Source organism: Diadema antillarum, unplaced genomic scaffold, assembly GCF_040938485.1.
Source record: "Diadema antillarum isolate AM-2024a unplaced genomic scaffold, OU_Dant_1.0 seq00000512_RagTag, whole genome shotgun sequence".
In the NCBI taxonomy this organism is placed as follows: Eukaryota; Metazoa; Echinodermata; class Echinoidea; order Diadematoida; family Diadematidae; genus Diadema; species Diadema antillarum.
Window position 1 is genome coordinate 452,779 of NW_027271466.1, and position 13,380 is coordinate 466,158.

Here is a 13,380-nt window from a genome sequence, read left to right on the forward strand (position 1 = left end):
TATGAAAACAAATAACTTTTATGTACAATGATTTCATTTCAACGTTTATTGTTATCGTGTCTCGCTCTCTCTTTCTCTCCTCTTCATGCTCACGTAGTCAGTTTGGCATTCTTACATTGATTCAACGGTAGTCTGTAGTCTTAAACAAGGCATTTGGTACTCGTTTTATGAAGAAAAAAAATGTGCTCGTTGAAAATAATCACACGCATGAAGTGGCAGCGGAAAGTTGCGCTGAAGGCGTTTTGTTCCATTTTTTCTTTGCTTGTTAGCTGATAAACCCGGAAGTGGTACCAGAAATATACCCCCCCCCCCCTTTTTTTTTTTCAAAACGTGGCGCCGGCCTAGTTTGGGACCGATCCCCCTTGAATTGAACCTCTTCTCTATAATGCTTGCTCACACTGGTGTACAGTTCCTCTCTCTTTTGTGCTGACCAAGAACTAGCCAAATAACAGTCCTCCTTTCTATCCATCTGTGCATAGACTTCAACAGTTACAGTATCGGCGGGTCATTTGGTCTTCTGTGGTGCCTTGGAAAAATCCAACTTTTAGATGCACCCTTATATCTTTACTCACATCAGTATATACCATTCCTCATTTGAATAAAGAAGTATCCCTTTCTCTTATCCACTCTTTCAAAGAATTCCACAGGCACAGATTTTGCCTCAAAAGTGACCTTCTGTGGTGAATCTGTACCCTTCAATGAAACTGTTTCCCATCAAAAATGCTTGTTCACCTTGGCATACAGTTCCTCATGTCTGAATGCTGCCGTATCACCAACCTCCTTACGGGACATCATTCCTTTATCCACCTGTGCATAGAGTTCCTCAGAGGCAGTTTCGATGTCATTTTTTACGTTTGTGATGTCTTGATGCCCGTTATTGTAACTTATTCCCTGTGAACATCCATCTCCCTGCGTATTAACGTTGGCATACAGTTCCTCGCCACTACATACTGACACAAAACTCTCCTGTTCGGTGAAATTTCTCCCTCTCCTATCATCCATATTAACATAGAGTTCTACAGGTGTTGCCTCGACGCCATTTTCGTCTTGTGTGATCTTTTTTAGCCTGCCAATGGAATCATGCACCTTTGAGGGTCCATCTCTACGCTTGTCTACTTTGGCGTACAGTTCCTCGATGTTCTGTGCTGAAACAGAGCTATTCTCACGTGAAGAACTTCCTCTTCTCTTATCCACCTTGGCATAGAGCTCAGAGAGTTCTTCGGCATAATCTTTATCTTTCGTTGTGACTTGGTGTCTGTCAATGAAAACGGATCCCACTGGAAGCCCAACCGTTGCATCGATGTCGTCGTATTCATTGTCTTTGTTAGAATAATCCCAGTCAATAGTTTCCACAGATCTTCCACCAGAGGGGGAATTTTTTGCCCTTTCTTCATCTGCTGCGTAAGCCTGCCAAATACAATTGCCGGGCTCTGCGTGCTTACCCATAAGACCGGTTGCAGGACCTCTCGCAAATTCAAGCGAGTTGTACTCTGATTCGTCAAACAACCGAACCTGCGGCATCGAGATTTCTCCGTCAGTTGTGTCACTGCCGATGCCCGTTGAAACGAACTTGTCACATTCATATTCTTTAACATTTCTCAATGGCTTCTGATGCGATTTTCCCCCAAAACACTTAACACCAACTGGTTGCTCAGAGGTAGACGACCAATTCTGCCCATGGTCTTCTGCCGAAACGGCTCCTTTCGAGATCATCTGCATGTTGTCAAAATTTCTGCGTACGTATTCAGCATTTTGGTAAATATTATCTTGATCATAAGCAGAGTCCTCAATCCTTGTAGGGATAGGGTGTCCCCCAGGAAATATGGCATGGTCGACTGAAGGCCTCAGGGTATGGAGTGGGAAAGCAGCATCCGGAGCGTGATTATCAGGAACTGTCTGTTGGTCTGAAGTTTGCACTCCACTTATGTCAGCGTCGTTCCGAGTTTGAGATGGCGACGGTTTATATCTGCAATGAGCGGGAAGACATAGCATATCAGCTCCACATACTTCCCATTTCAGTGAACTAGAAATCGATATAAGTTCCAAAGGCCTAATCAATTCTATAAATGTAATTGCGTAATTTTACCCAGAAGAAAATTAAGACTTCTGAAGTAAATTTTAAACAATTCTATACATACACTATGACAAAATGAAAAAAAAAGAATAAAAATCACTCTCAATGAATGCTTTTTCCGTTTACATTTCCCGAGATAGACTCGAAGAGATAATGCAAAATATCGAGTATATAAACGCTGCTTGTTTAATGATTTAATGTTTTTGCTTTTTAGGGGGGGGGTAGGTGCGAGGGCAAAATCGACTGAATAGCCTGTAACACATGTGAAGCAGCAGATCATTCTTGATAAGAATGGAAAATAAATGGAATGAGGCGCTACCTCTTTCAGGAACAAGAAATTGTTTTTATCCGAACACAACAAAATACGAAAACATGGATGACTTTATACATGTCATATATTTGAAGGGTCCCAATTCCACTTATAAGACTTCAGAAACTGAAGTTCCATGGTGTCAATTTTTGGCCAATGCTCTTTAGAACCACTGAATTAGGAAAGGGAAGTGACATAAACGAAATTAGAGGTTTCAGCAAAGACTCACCTTTTTCTTTGATATAAGCACCAAGCCCTAGAGATGATTGCAAGAAGAGTGATGGCAATCACATATGAAAACGTCAGCACAATCAGAAGAGGAAATTTGCCTAAAGCGGATAGGAAATGATAACAATTGACGATATGATGACAATGATGACAATGATATTCAGTAGAGCCTAGGGTAAAATGATAGACAAATTGAAAATGTAAGATTCCATTAAGTGATCCAATTCCATAATCCTTAGTTTTGTGTAGCAAAGAGTAAAGACATTAATGTATTTTCTTTTTGTTGGTATGTATGTGTCAAACTTGTGTTATGCACAAATACGTCCAGATGGCTACTTCATGAGGTTGCTCACTATGGCTCTTTAAATCAGCCTGCACATAATAAGGACCATTACTTCAGAACTTCACGGGATTTTCCAAAAGTCAGCTCCAAAGCAGCACCTAATCAGGTCTGCTGGCGATGTTCAAAGTCACCTTGAGTTAAAGTGCACTATATATAACTTTAACTCAAGGTATAGGTTTTGCTCTGGGAGCCACTTAATGGGAGAGCGCGGCAAACATACACTAAGGGCAGACTCTGGACATGCAGGACATTGCTAACATAAGGGCAGAGAGGGCTGAGAGACGTTAATTGTCCATGGATCTCGGGAATACTTACTAACTACTAAGCAATAAGTCCATGTAATGAACACACAAATATATACCACAGAAAAGATCGTATATTTCCCTGGAATTTAAACTGCAGATATTTGCAGTAAAACAAACAGGTGATCTTCTGTGACCTAGTTGTGGACTTCTAGTCTTAATGTTCAATTACCCTAAGTGCAACAGTGGCTCCATTTGGAATTCAACACTATATCATCATTCCAAGTCATTCATTCATTCAGGGAATACCGCGGACGTATATTGTATAGCATTGTACTCTGTTCAGGAGAGTACTTACAGCTGTCGGTTGCCTACTTTCCTGTGACTTTTTGAATTTTAAGTAGAAATACTCTCTTCGAGACAAATAAACGCTATCATACTACTACAATTCTGCTTGATAGTGAATAACAGAATCTGATAATCTCCTTTGATGGTACAATATGATAAAACTTTTAGATTGAGGATTTACCTTTGACCGCTCGGCACAATGGGGTTGATGCGTTCCAAACTGGTGATTGTGGCATTTGACCGTCGTTAGGTGGCGTCATACATAACAGAGTTGCACTACCATTGATGGTGTAACCTTCATCACAGTTCAGGGTAACTATGGAGCCAAGCCGCGTGGTGTTTGAATTCCATGTTCCGTGTGGTACGTTATCAAGGTGACCACATTTCAACTTTTTACCTGGAGAAGACAGATCGAATGTAGATGATGTTATCATTAGTCAAAAAGGTCATTTGTTAAGACACAAAAGTAGGGCTTAGGTTTCCATGTGGCTTACCTTGAATACTTACTGCAGTAAGGATAAAGACAATTTGTTTATGTATTTCCTTTCTTACTTTGTCTTTGTAAAGGCATTTTGCCTACTTTTCTGGTCCAGCAATTAGTTATTACTCTTTTTTTAAAGAAGAGACAGCAAACTACACGCTGTATATCAGTCTCGTCCATTTCCAATGATTTTGATTTTGTATGTGTCTAGACATGACATTTATTGTAGTTGGATTCAAAGTATGTAGTTTATGTTTGAAATGAAATGAACGAAATGAAATGAAGGCAGAGTAGGGTCTACACAACAGAAATACGAAATGTCAAACATAGTATTACGATATCATTTAAAATCTCAAAATTTTCATGTGCTCTATGCAGTATCCCACGATTACTTTGCAGGGAGCCATTCCGTGGATAGAATGAACATAATTGAATAACTGAATTATTTATGATTCAAATTTGAAAGGTACATCGATACCGGAAATGAATGCCAATATCGTTGTGGTTGCGGTAAAACATTTTCGAGCACATATTGCCATTATCAAATGTGTTTGAAAGCAGCGTTTGTAGATATTTCTTTCTTTCCGTCTAGCTCTGTCTGCATAAGAACGGTACTTATATGTAAACATGAATTGAATGCAGATATGCCTTTGCTATGCAGATAGTGACGCCACGAGAGCATGATGAGAAATTCATGTTCTCGGTATTGCTTTTATAAGTCCATCATTTCTATAAACGATTAAATGTCTTGAATTTAGTCCCCTTCTATTTTTCTTCTTAATGATATAGTGTCCGGTTAAATTCACTTGGCAACAGTGCCCTTTGATATGCAGGGACGTTCATCTTCATTGCAATGACCTTTGGATAAAATGTAAAGCCGTCTGTCATTTGATTGCCGGCTTTGATGACCATTTCATAATTTTTATCGATAGCAAGTTAGAATATTTGTTTACTCAGAAAGGAAGCTGACCAAGATTTGACGAACCAAAAATCATTTATAGAAGATGCCCTCTTATCTCGAATAGTCTCAATGAAATAAGCCGAATGAGATTGAGCATTTACGTTTAACCGGTAGGCAAGATGGAGCTGAAGCATTCCAAACTGGTTGTTGTGTTGTGCCATATGACGTCACACAGAGCAACGTTGCTCTACCATTGGGGAAGTAACCTTTATCACAAGCCAATGTTACCGTTGATCCAAGCCTCATGGTACTGGAATTCCACACACCGTGCATTACATTGCCAGGGTGATTACATCTCGGCTCGTTACCTAGAAAGGACGGAATGATTACAAATGACATTAATACCAAATCGAGATAGGCTGGCCTAAAAAATAACAATAACAATAATAATACTAAATAATGATGATGATGATGATGATGAGGATGATAATAATGATAACAATGATAATAATGATGATAATAATAACAACAATGATAATAATGATAATGATAAACAAATATAGATAAACAAATAAATAAATACTTGTAAGGCTGTTGGGGAGGCAAAACCTTGTATCCCCAAAATGTCAAAATGTTCAAGAGAGAAAAGAGATGGCAGCCAATGCTCTGTAATAGATGGAGTCACTTTTCTTATGACATAAAGTGGTGGCTTTGTTTTGAGGGTAAGACAGCTAAGATCTGGATAGGACATGACTTAAGTACCAGTAATTACCTGACAACTGATAAAAAACCCCGATTTTACAAGGTCTTGTCACCCTAGCGACAATAATAGACCGGTGGATAACCTGCAGTGACTAATTTGTGCAAAGTTCGAGTTGTTACTTAATAGGCCCTCTCTTTAAACTATGTTTTTATTAGACTGTGAATGCTGTGTTTCCATCGCAAGGCCTGTATAGTTCAGGATGTAGCTAAAAGAAGAGGCGAGTACCCGTGGATTTGGCCGGGCCAGTTACGCAAGTTGGGACTGGTGCATTCCATGCAGGTATATGATTGGTGTCAGGAGATCTCACACATCGCAACGTGGCACTGCCATTGACGACGTAACTATCATCGCAAATGAGAATTCTTGACGATCCCACTGACGTCTCAATCGAGTTCCATTCTCCGTTGGATACGTTACCAGGCTGATCACAAAACATCCAAGAGACTGAGAAAGGGGAGGTCATGTAGATGAGAGAAAACGACTGCGTTACATAGGAAATTTAACTGAATTAACAAAATCAGAACATTCACAAAGAGTATGAGGGAATGTCGACATAGTCTTTGTCTTTTGGCTTATCAAAACAAATTTAAGGTTATACCTCTCGGATTAATCAGATAGGATTGCACCAATAAATGCGAGTGACATCTTCATCGATTGTAAAATAATTAAGGAGAATAGTAAACTAGTGTGAAAAATTCTAATCGCTAGAAGTTAAGTTGCCATGAGGTAAAGTGCTCTATTATCCCATGTTTTTTTTATGGACGGTAACATAAGTGTTTTCTGAGCATCACCATTTCGCTACGTCTCTTTTTGTCTTTTATTTCTTGATTATAGTATCAGATGTCATCGCTTGTTGCGAGACAACCGAAGTGTGAGAAAGGGCACGTAGTGATTTTATGGTTTCGATAACATAACTTTCGGTTCTAAAATTATTCTGCGGCAAGAACTACTCTACTGCACGGAGTCTTTTCCACTATTACCATGCCTTTTCTCTTTGAGTTATGCAGTTGTTTAATATGAAGGGAATTAAGTTCCTCGAGCATAATGTATTTGTGGATTCAAGGAAATCAGAATAGCGATACACTCAGTAAAAGTTTGTAGAAAATCTGAAGATCTGCTCAAAAGTTTTGAATGTTCACATCTTTTATCAGGGAGTTAAATCCATGCGCTTCCCTCCCTACATGCATGACATGGAATCCCTGCAACGAAACTTGGTATTATGAATACGCAGGTGATTTCATAAAACCTACTTATTATCCAACCTTTACTTGAAATTCTCCGTAGATAAGACAAGGTAAATTGTTATTATCATAATGCCTTGTAGAGGTCCTAGGAATGTTTTCGATGTCATAATCTGATATCAGCTGCGTTTAATCATTCATACACGTTCTATAGAATAGGCATTAGCATGGTTAGGGAAACATCCCCATTTATAAACGAGCGTGTAATTACATCAATCACTACAAGATTTAAGACCTGACTGAGACGAAGGTGTACTTGTAAGGAAAAAAAGACCAGAATCCTTTAGAGAAAAGTTACTCTGAAACTGAAATCTTACTGCAAGATGGTACAGTCGAGTTCCAAACCGGGAAGTAAGTCGACCGTCCAGGTAGTCTCACACATTGGAGAGTTGCGTTACCAATGATGGAGTAACCTTGGTCACAGGTGAGGGTTACCATAGAGCCTAGTCCCGTCATGTTAGAATCCCATTTTCCGTTTGGAACAACGTCAAGTTTGTCGCAGAAGCCATAGGAAACTGTAAAGAATGGAAGTTAACGAAGACAAATGTTGAATTTAGATTTGAATTTAGATTACTCCTAGTTATATGTGTTTACTCTTCATTGTGCATAAAAACAGACTTTACTCATGTTTGAAAAATGTTACGCAGCTACACACACACACACACATATATATAGAAAAATAAATTATATAAACACACACACACACACACACACACACACACACGAGTGCGTGCACGCGCGCGTCCACACAATAGGCCTTTATGTCTGCAGATGTGCTGTGGTTTTGTTTCTGCGATGAAGACTTTTGAATTTTATGAAAAAGTCATAGCATTTTTGTTTCGGCTAAACGTGCATCTGCAAATGCACGTTTCTTGCAGTGATCTATTAAAATCATTGTTTCAGATTGCCTAGTGACGTGAGTGATAGAAAAAATACAAAAGTCATTAATGACCCTAAGACATAGCCTTTTCAGGTGATTGTCTAAGAAATGCAATCCCACATCATGTTCATACAGAGCAAATTCAAACAAATATTATGGAAGATTATTCATCTAAATCGTTCGTAATTACAAATTAAAGAAATATTAACGTTTCTAACGTTACATCACCCTAAAATAGAAGGAAAAAAACAACTTAAATAGCTCCAATTAATACTGCATCAGGCACATGTTTGCGTATTCATATACTGTAAGTGGATCTTCCATATTTTTATTTTTTCAGAATCAAAATATTAATGCTTCAGCGTTTAAAAAAAATATTGATGTTGATGACGGGAAATTGTCTTTGGGTTTGTTTTCGGTAAGTCATTCATTCAATGAATTACTTATATCAAGTAATTCATTCAGAAATGTACATAATCATTACCAAGGAATAAGCCAATTCGTAAAATTCCACTTTGCGTACGAGCAGAGAAAGGTCATTTGGACCAACTAGCTTGCCATAATTAATATTCATGCATTCCTTATAAATGGTGCTAGCCAGCACATCCACGTTAAAACTATTGTCTGGTATTTGTTAGAATTGAAAAACAAGTTTGTTACTGCATTCAGTGCAAAATGATGAATAGGATGGTTTCCAAAGGGTTGAATGACTTGGTCTACCCAAGTCCATTGTTTGTTTAAACATGCGTTCTATAAATTGTTAGGTCGGGCAAAATTACGCAACATATCGCCTGGAAAAAAAAAGTGAACTGCCCAGCCAACTGAGAAAAAAAAGAGGTCATTGTACCAACGTGCACATGGGCTAATTCAAATTCAAATTCAAATTCAAATTTATTTCACTTTCACGTTGATGTGATATCCTTGCACAACACTCACCATTAAATGCGTTATAGAAATCATGTCTGGTGTTACTTTCGGCCAAGTTTGGACATAACCACTCGTGACGAGAATTGTTAGAAGAAGAAATGCCAGCGAGTGTCTCTGATGGGACGCACATGCATGCGCCTTGATGGATTACGGCAATGACGTCAACGACCTGTCTTTGTTGTCGGCAGGTGGAGACGCATTCCATTTCGGTCTCTACAGTTCGATTTGGCCGACCCCGAAGAAGACTGCTGTTTTGGAAGACGTGTTGTATTGTGTAGCATCCAAGAAAACCTGGTTCTGAGAGAGGAAAGATAAAAACTCCACGATAAACTCCCCCTAACGGAAATTAATCATGTAAATTGATCATTACGCCTCCGGCTTGTTGATAAATGACTATATTTCATTATGACGTTATTAGTCGTTATGAAAAATCCTCCACCAGGGTCCCGTTTCTTAAAGTTTGTTATCAGTAACAACTTCCAAATTTCTATGACAAATTTGCTCTCAGTCAGTCAGATGCAAGGATTTTAGTATCTTACAATTATCGTAATTTGTTATTAATAACAAGTTTTATGAAAGTGGTCTCGTCTTTGCATTTTTGACAGCCTAATTACAAACACACGAGAAGCAGCTCCACCAGTGCATCTCACAGCAGTCTTGTGAAGTGTATACTACAATATGCATAATGTCCACATACGTCATGCACGTCAACTGCTTTCCACGCAACAAACTTGATAGTTGTACGAACAAGTATACCAAAGGCTCAATCTGAATCCATTTTTCCCAGTGGGCAGGATGGGTACGACTGCGTTTAACTAATTTTTACCTCGGCACCTAAGCTTCACAGCTCTGAGAGAAGGGCATTCGATGTTTGTCCACGAACAGTTCATCATACTTCGCGAATCTGTGAAACGAAAATGAATCGCTCTCTTTGATTGTTTCTTTGCGAAGCATAAGTTTGCTTAATAGTTATATTGATATAATATTGTGTCTACTTCACATTTTATATAATACACTGGAATAGAATGTCCAATCTTAAGAAGATTTAAGAATGTCCAGATAATAGTTCGAAATATGACATACTAACTATTGTCGAATAATTATATCGCTTCTTAAAGCTTGAAGGTAAATAGTAATCACAGCTAAACTTACTGAGTATATTAATGCGGAAGTCTGCGAAGATCATTACAGAAATTTTACCTAACATACCTACTTGTGGTTGACCGCAGTCAGTAATCCCCCCCGATCTCTCTCTCTCTCTCTCTCTCTCTCCTCTCCCCCCCCCCTCCCTCTCTCTCTCTCTGGCCACGGTTTATTCCATTTCCAAAAACATAAAAATATCACATTATACTTTTTTTTTCAGCCCTAATTTGCACAGGAAATCAAAACAGCTTATCCGAGCCTTAGGATAGTTGAAAAGGAAAATTAATTAATCAAATCACCCTTTTCAATCTTCCTTTTTTCATTTGATTGAAACATGACAGTACACGAGACACGAAAAGTCAAAATTCTCCCTTTTTTTACCTACGAAAATGTTAATACGGTACATTTCCTATCAACTCTTAAAGACAAAACGATATCTACACGTTACATAACAATCAGCTCAGATGGTCAACATTAAAAACAATACTCACATGGCGGACAATAGCCAGCCTTTACCCAGTTTGATGCGTTTAGATGAGAAAACAAAGCTGAGGCAGAATAGCTGTGAAATGCCGGGAAACCAAGCTCCCCGCAGATGGAATCTGCAACCCGGTCAGTGAAGCCGTCTCTGCAAACATAACTGTCCGTAGCTGTTTGCAAAACTACCAGACCGTCGAGAGGAGAATGTCTCCCAATCAGTTTCACGGCCGGTTCATCTTCTGTCAAAAGTATAATGAAAAAAAAGTTTAGATATTCTCAAACTAAAGATTTACACAACCGTTTACACTTTCAAAGTCATGAACAAATTCGATACAAGCAAATTACCCCAAATTTATTCTGCATTGAATTATGTTTATGAGGAATAGCTCAGTAATTACGCTCTTAGACAATGCAACGACACATTTTGCGAAAAGACTTTTTTTTTTCACTGTCACTCGAGCTTATTCAATCTGGGATTCTCTAAAGTGTTAATGTTGAATTTATGTACTTAAAAGATGAGTAACAAAGTGTGGGTTCACACATGAAATATATGACGCTATATTTGCTAACTTTCCTACGTATCTGCCGTCCTCTTTGTATCATCCTAATTTTGTGTTTCCCATATATAGCAGTGTTCGTGTTTCATATCTTATGCTGAATGCGAACGTTACACATCCAATGTGAATTCTTCATGTATCTGATTCATCGATTATGTATTTCATGTGGCAAAAAGATGAGTAAAAAAGAAACAAGTTATTTCACACAATCGATCTTCATTTCATTTTATATTCAAATCATTTAATTTCACTTCTAAATCCTAGCAGAAAAGAAACACTGACTGTTCATAGGAGGTGGCATTTACATGTGAATGTGTAATGTGTGTAAACATCGTGTGTTTTTTTGATTATGTGATATACATACATAATGTCCATCCGATCAATTCTTGGTCATTTATTTTCTATTTTTTCTTCATTTTTCTCTTTTCTGATGTTATGAGAAGTTATAAACTGATAAATTACATTGCAGTTGACTGATGATTTTGCCCTTCAGTATTAAGCTCAGTAACTTTGTAGTCTATACGAGATACTACGCCTGTCTTTGATAGAAATCAGGATGTAGTTGGCTCTACTGCAGTGAGTGAACTTATATTCATGACCTTTTTTTACTACTGCTTTGAATGTGAATGGGTAAATATGTAAATACGTAAAAAGAATCGACAAAAGAATCAATGATATGTAATTTGAAAATTGATTTACACTCCATCAAATTGTTATTTAACCGTGTTATATTTGCATCATTACTGCTTAGAGAGAATATTGATATCACACTCATATGGATCAGAAAACTATATCTTAAATTACGACTCTACAGCGGTGATGAATCACAGGGAAAACTTTCTTTATAAAATATAGTTTAAATCAACTGCACATACTGTTTACAATATGATAATTTTGCAAATGTCATATAAACGTGTCCTCGCATATCCAACCCGCTTTTACCGCTGTTACCTCTTAAACCTCACTATTCTGGTGGATATTTAATCGGGGATTCAGTCATACATAGTAACTGTTATTAACACCTTTTATTTGTATATATACCCGATCACGTCAAACTATACACACTAAGAAATCAGGGTTCAAAATTGAACCTCTAGGCGTGATGCAATAGCAGCACCCCTTTCCCTCAAAATTTGAACCCCTCTCTAGGGTTCAATTTTGAACCCCATAAAAATGAACCCTCTGAATTCAAAACTGAACCTCAAGGTTTATTTTTTACGGGGTTCAAAATTGAAAAATTGAAAATTGAAAATTGAAAATCATAAAAATGAACCCTCTGACTTCAAAACTGAACCTCAAGGTTTATTTTTGCACCCAGGCAGGTTAAAAATTGAACCTCTGAAGGATACATTGTTCAACCTCAAGGTTGTAAAAAGGTTCATTCTTCCACCCAAAAGGGTTATTTCTTGAACTTTTCAGATATCAAAATTGAACCCTTTGCGGTGCATCTACGCTCCCTGGTTTTTATTTTTCCTCCTTAATGGGTTACATATATACTTTACATATATATATAAGCCTATATATATATATATATGTAAAGTATATATGTAACCCATTAAGGAGGAAAAATAAAAACCAGGGAGCGTAGATGCACCGCAAAGGGTTCAATTTTGAAAACATGCATGTATTAAATAGACACATATATATATATATATATATATATATATATATTATATACAATATTACATACAATATGTATATTATTATATATATTATATATCCTGCTGAAATAATGGAGATGTTCAAGCTTAAAGTACAGCACAGTGTTCAGAGTTGTTCAATCAAACACATACTCCTTAGCAATGCCAACACATACTCCTTAACAATGCCACCACCAATTCATTGTACATGCTGCTCATACTTCATGTTTGGCACACACTTTGCACAGAGAAATTAAAACATATCTGCATCACAGATGATTACATTTCATGTTTGTTTAATAAAGTCTTGGGATGATAAAAAACGAGGAAAATTAAATAAAGAGAAATTCCCCATTTTCGTACATTATCTAAGTACAGTTCATCATTTGGTACATACAAACTTGTCACTTTCATTTGTCAAGATGGATGCATTTCTGCATTCACACAAAAATGCACATGTATTAATTTCATAGGCTAGGTTTTCATCATTCAAAACAAAGAATTAAGTCAAATCAAGTTTTTGCATTATAATGTAATACATGTACAATTAAGAAAGTTAAATACAATACATGTACATAACATATACTCATATAGTAATGGAATACAATGTATATCTAAATTTTGTAAATAAGGGAAAACAATATTCCCTGATGAAAAAAAAAATGTATCAAAGATCTGTCATTACATTATCATTACATCATTTCAATTCCCTATAAGAATTTCTTTATGACAAAAAATAAACATAAAAATCTCTCCCAGCAGGAAAAAAAATGAAACATTTGCAATCCATGTGCGTTGTGCAAAAAGTACACTTTTATCATC

General features: G+C 37.2%; 1 protein-coding gene across 1 annotated transcript in view; it reads right to left on the minus strand.

Moving 5' to 3' along the window:
• Nucleotides 1–313: 313 nt before the first annotated feature.
• The window catches only part of LOC139734190 (uncharacterized), a 41,929-nt gene continuing 28,862 nt past the window's right edge, over nt 314–13,380 (minus strand). Inside the window, exons 3-9 of the mRNA XM_071644994.1 lie at nt 8,748–9,035; nt 7,249–7,446; nt 5,916–6,134; nt 5,089–5,295; nt 3,727–3,942; nt 2,614–2,713; nt 314–1,966 (exon numbers count right to left, since the gene is read on the minus strand). Of these exons, the coding sequence (XP_071501095.1) occupies nt 715–1,966; nt 2,614–2,713; nt 3,727–3,942; nt 5,089–5,295; nt 5,916–6,134; nt 7,249–7,446; nt 8,748–9,035 (2,480 nt within the window). The 3' untranslated portion in view covers nt 314–714. The remainder of the gene's footprint in view (nt 1,967–2,613; nt 2,714–3,726; nt 3,943–5,088; nt 5,296–5,915; nt 6,135–7,248; nt 7,447–8,747; nt 9,036–13,380) is intronic.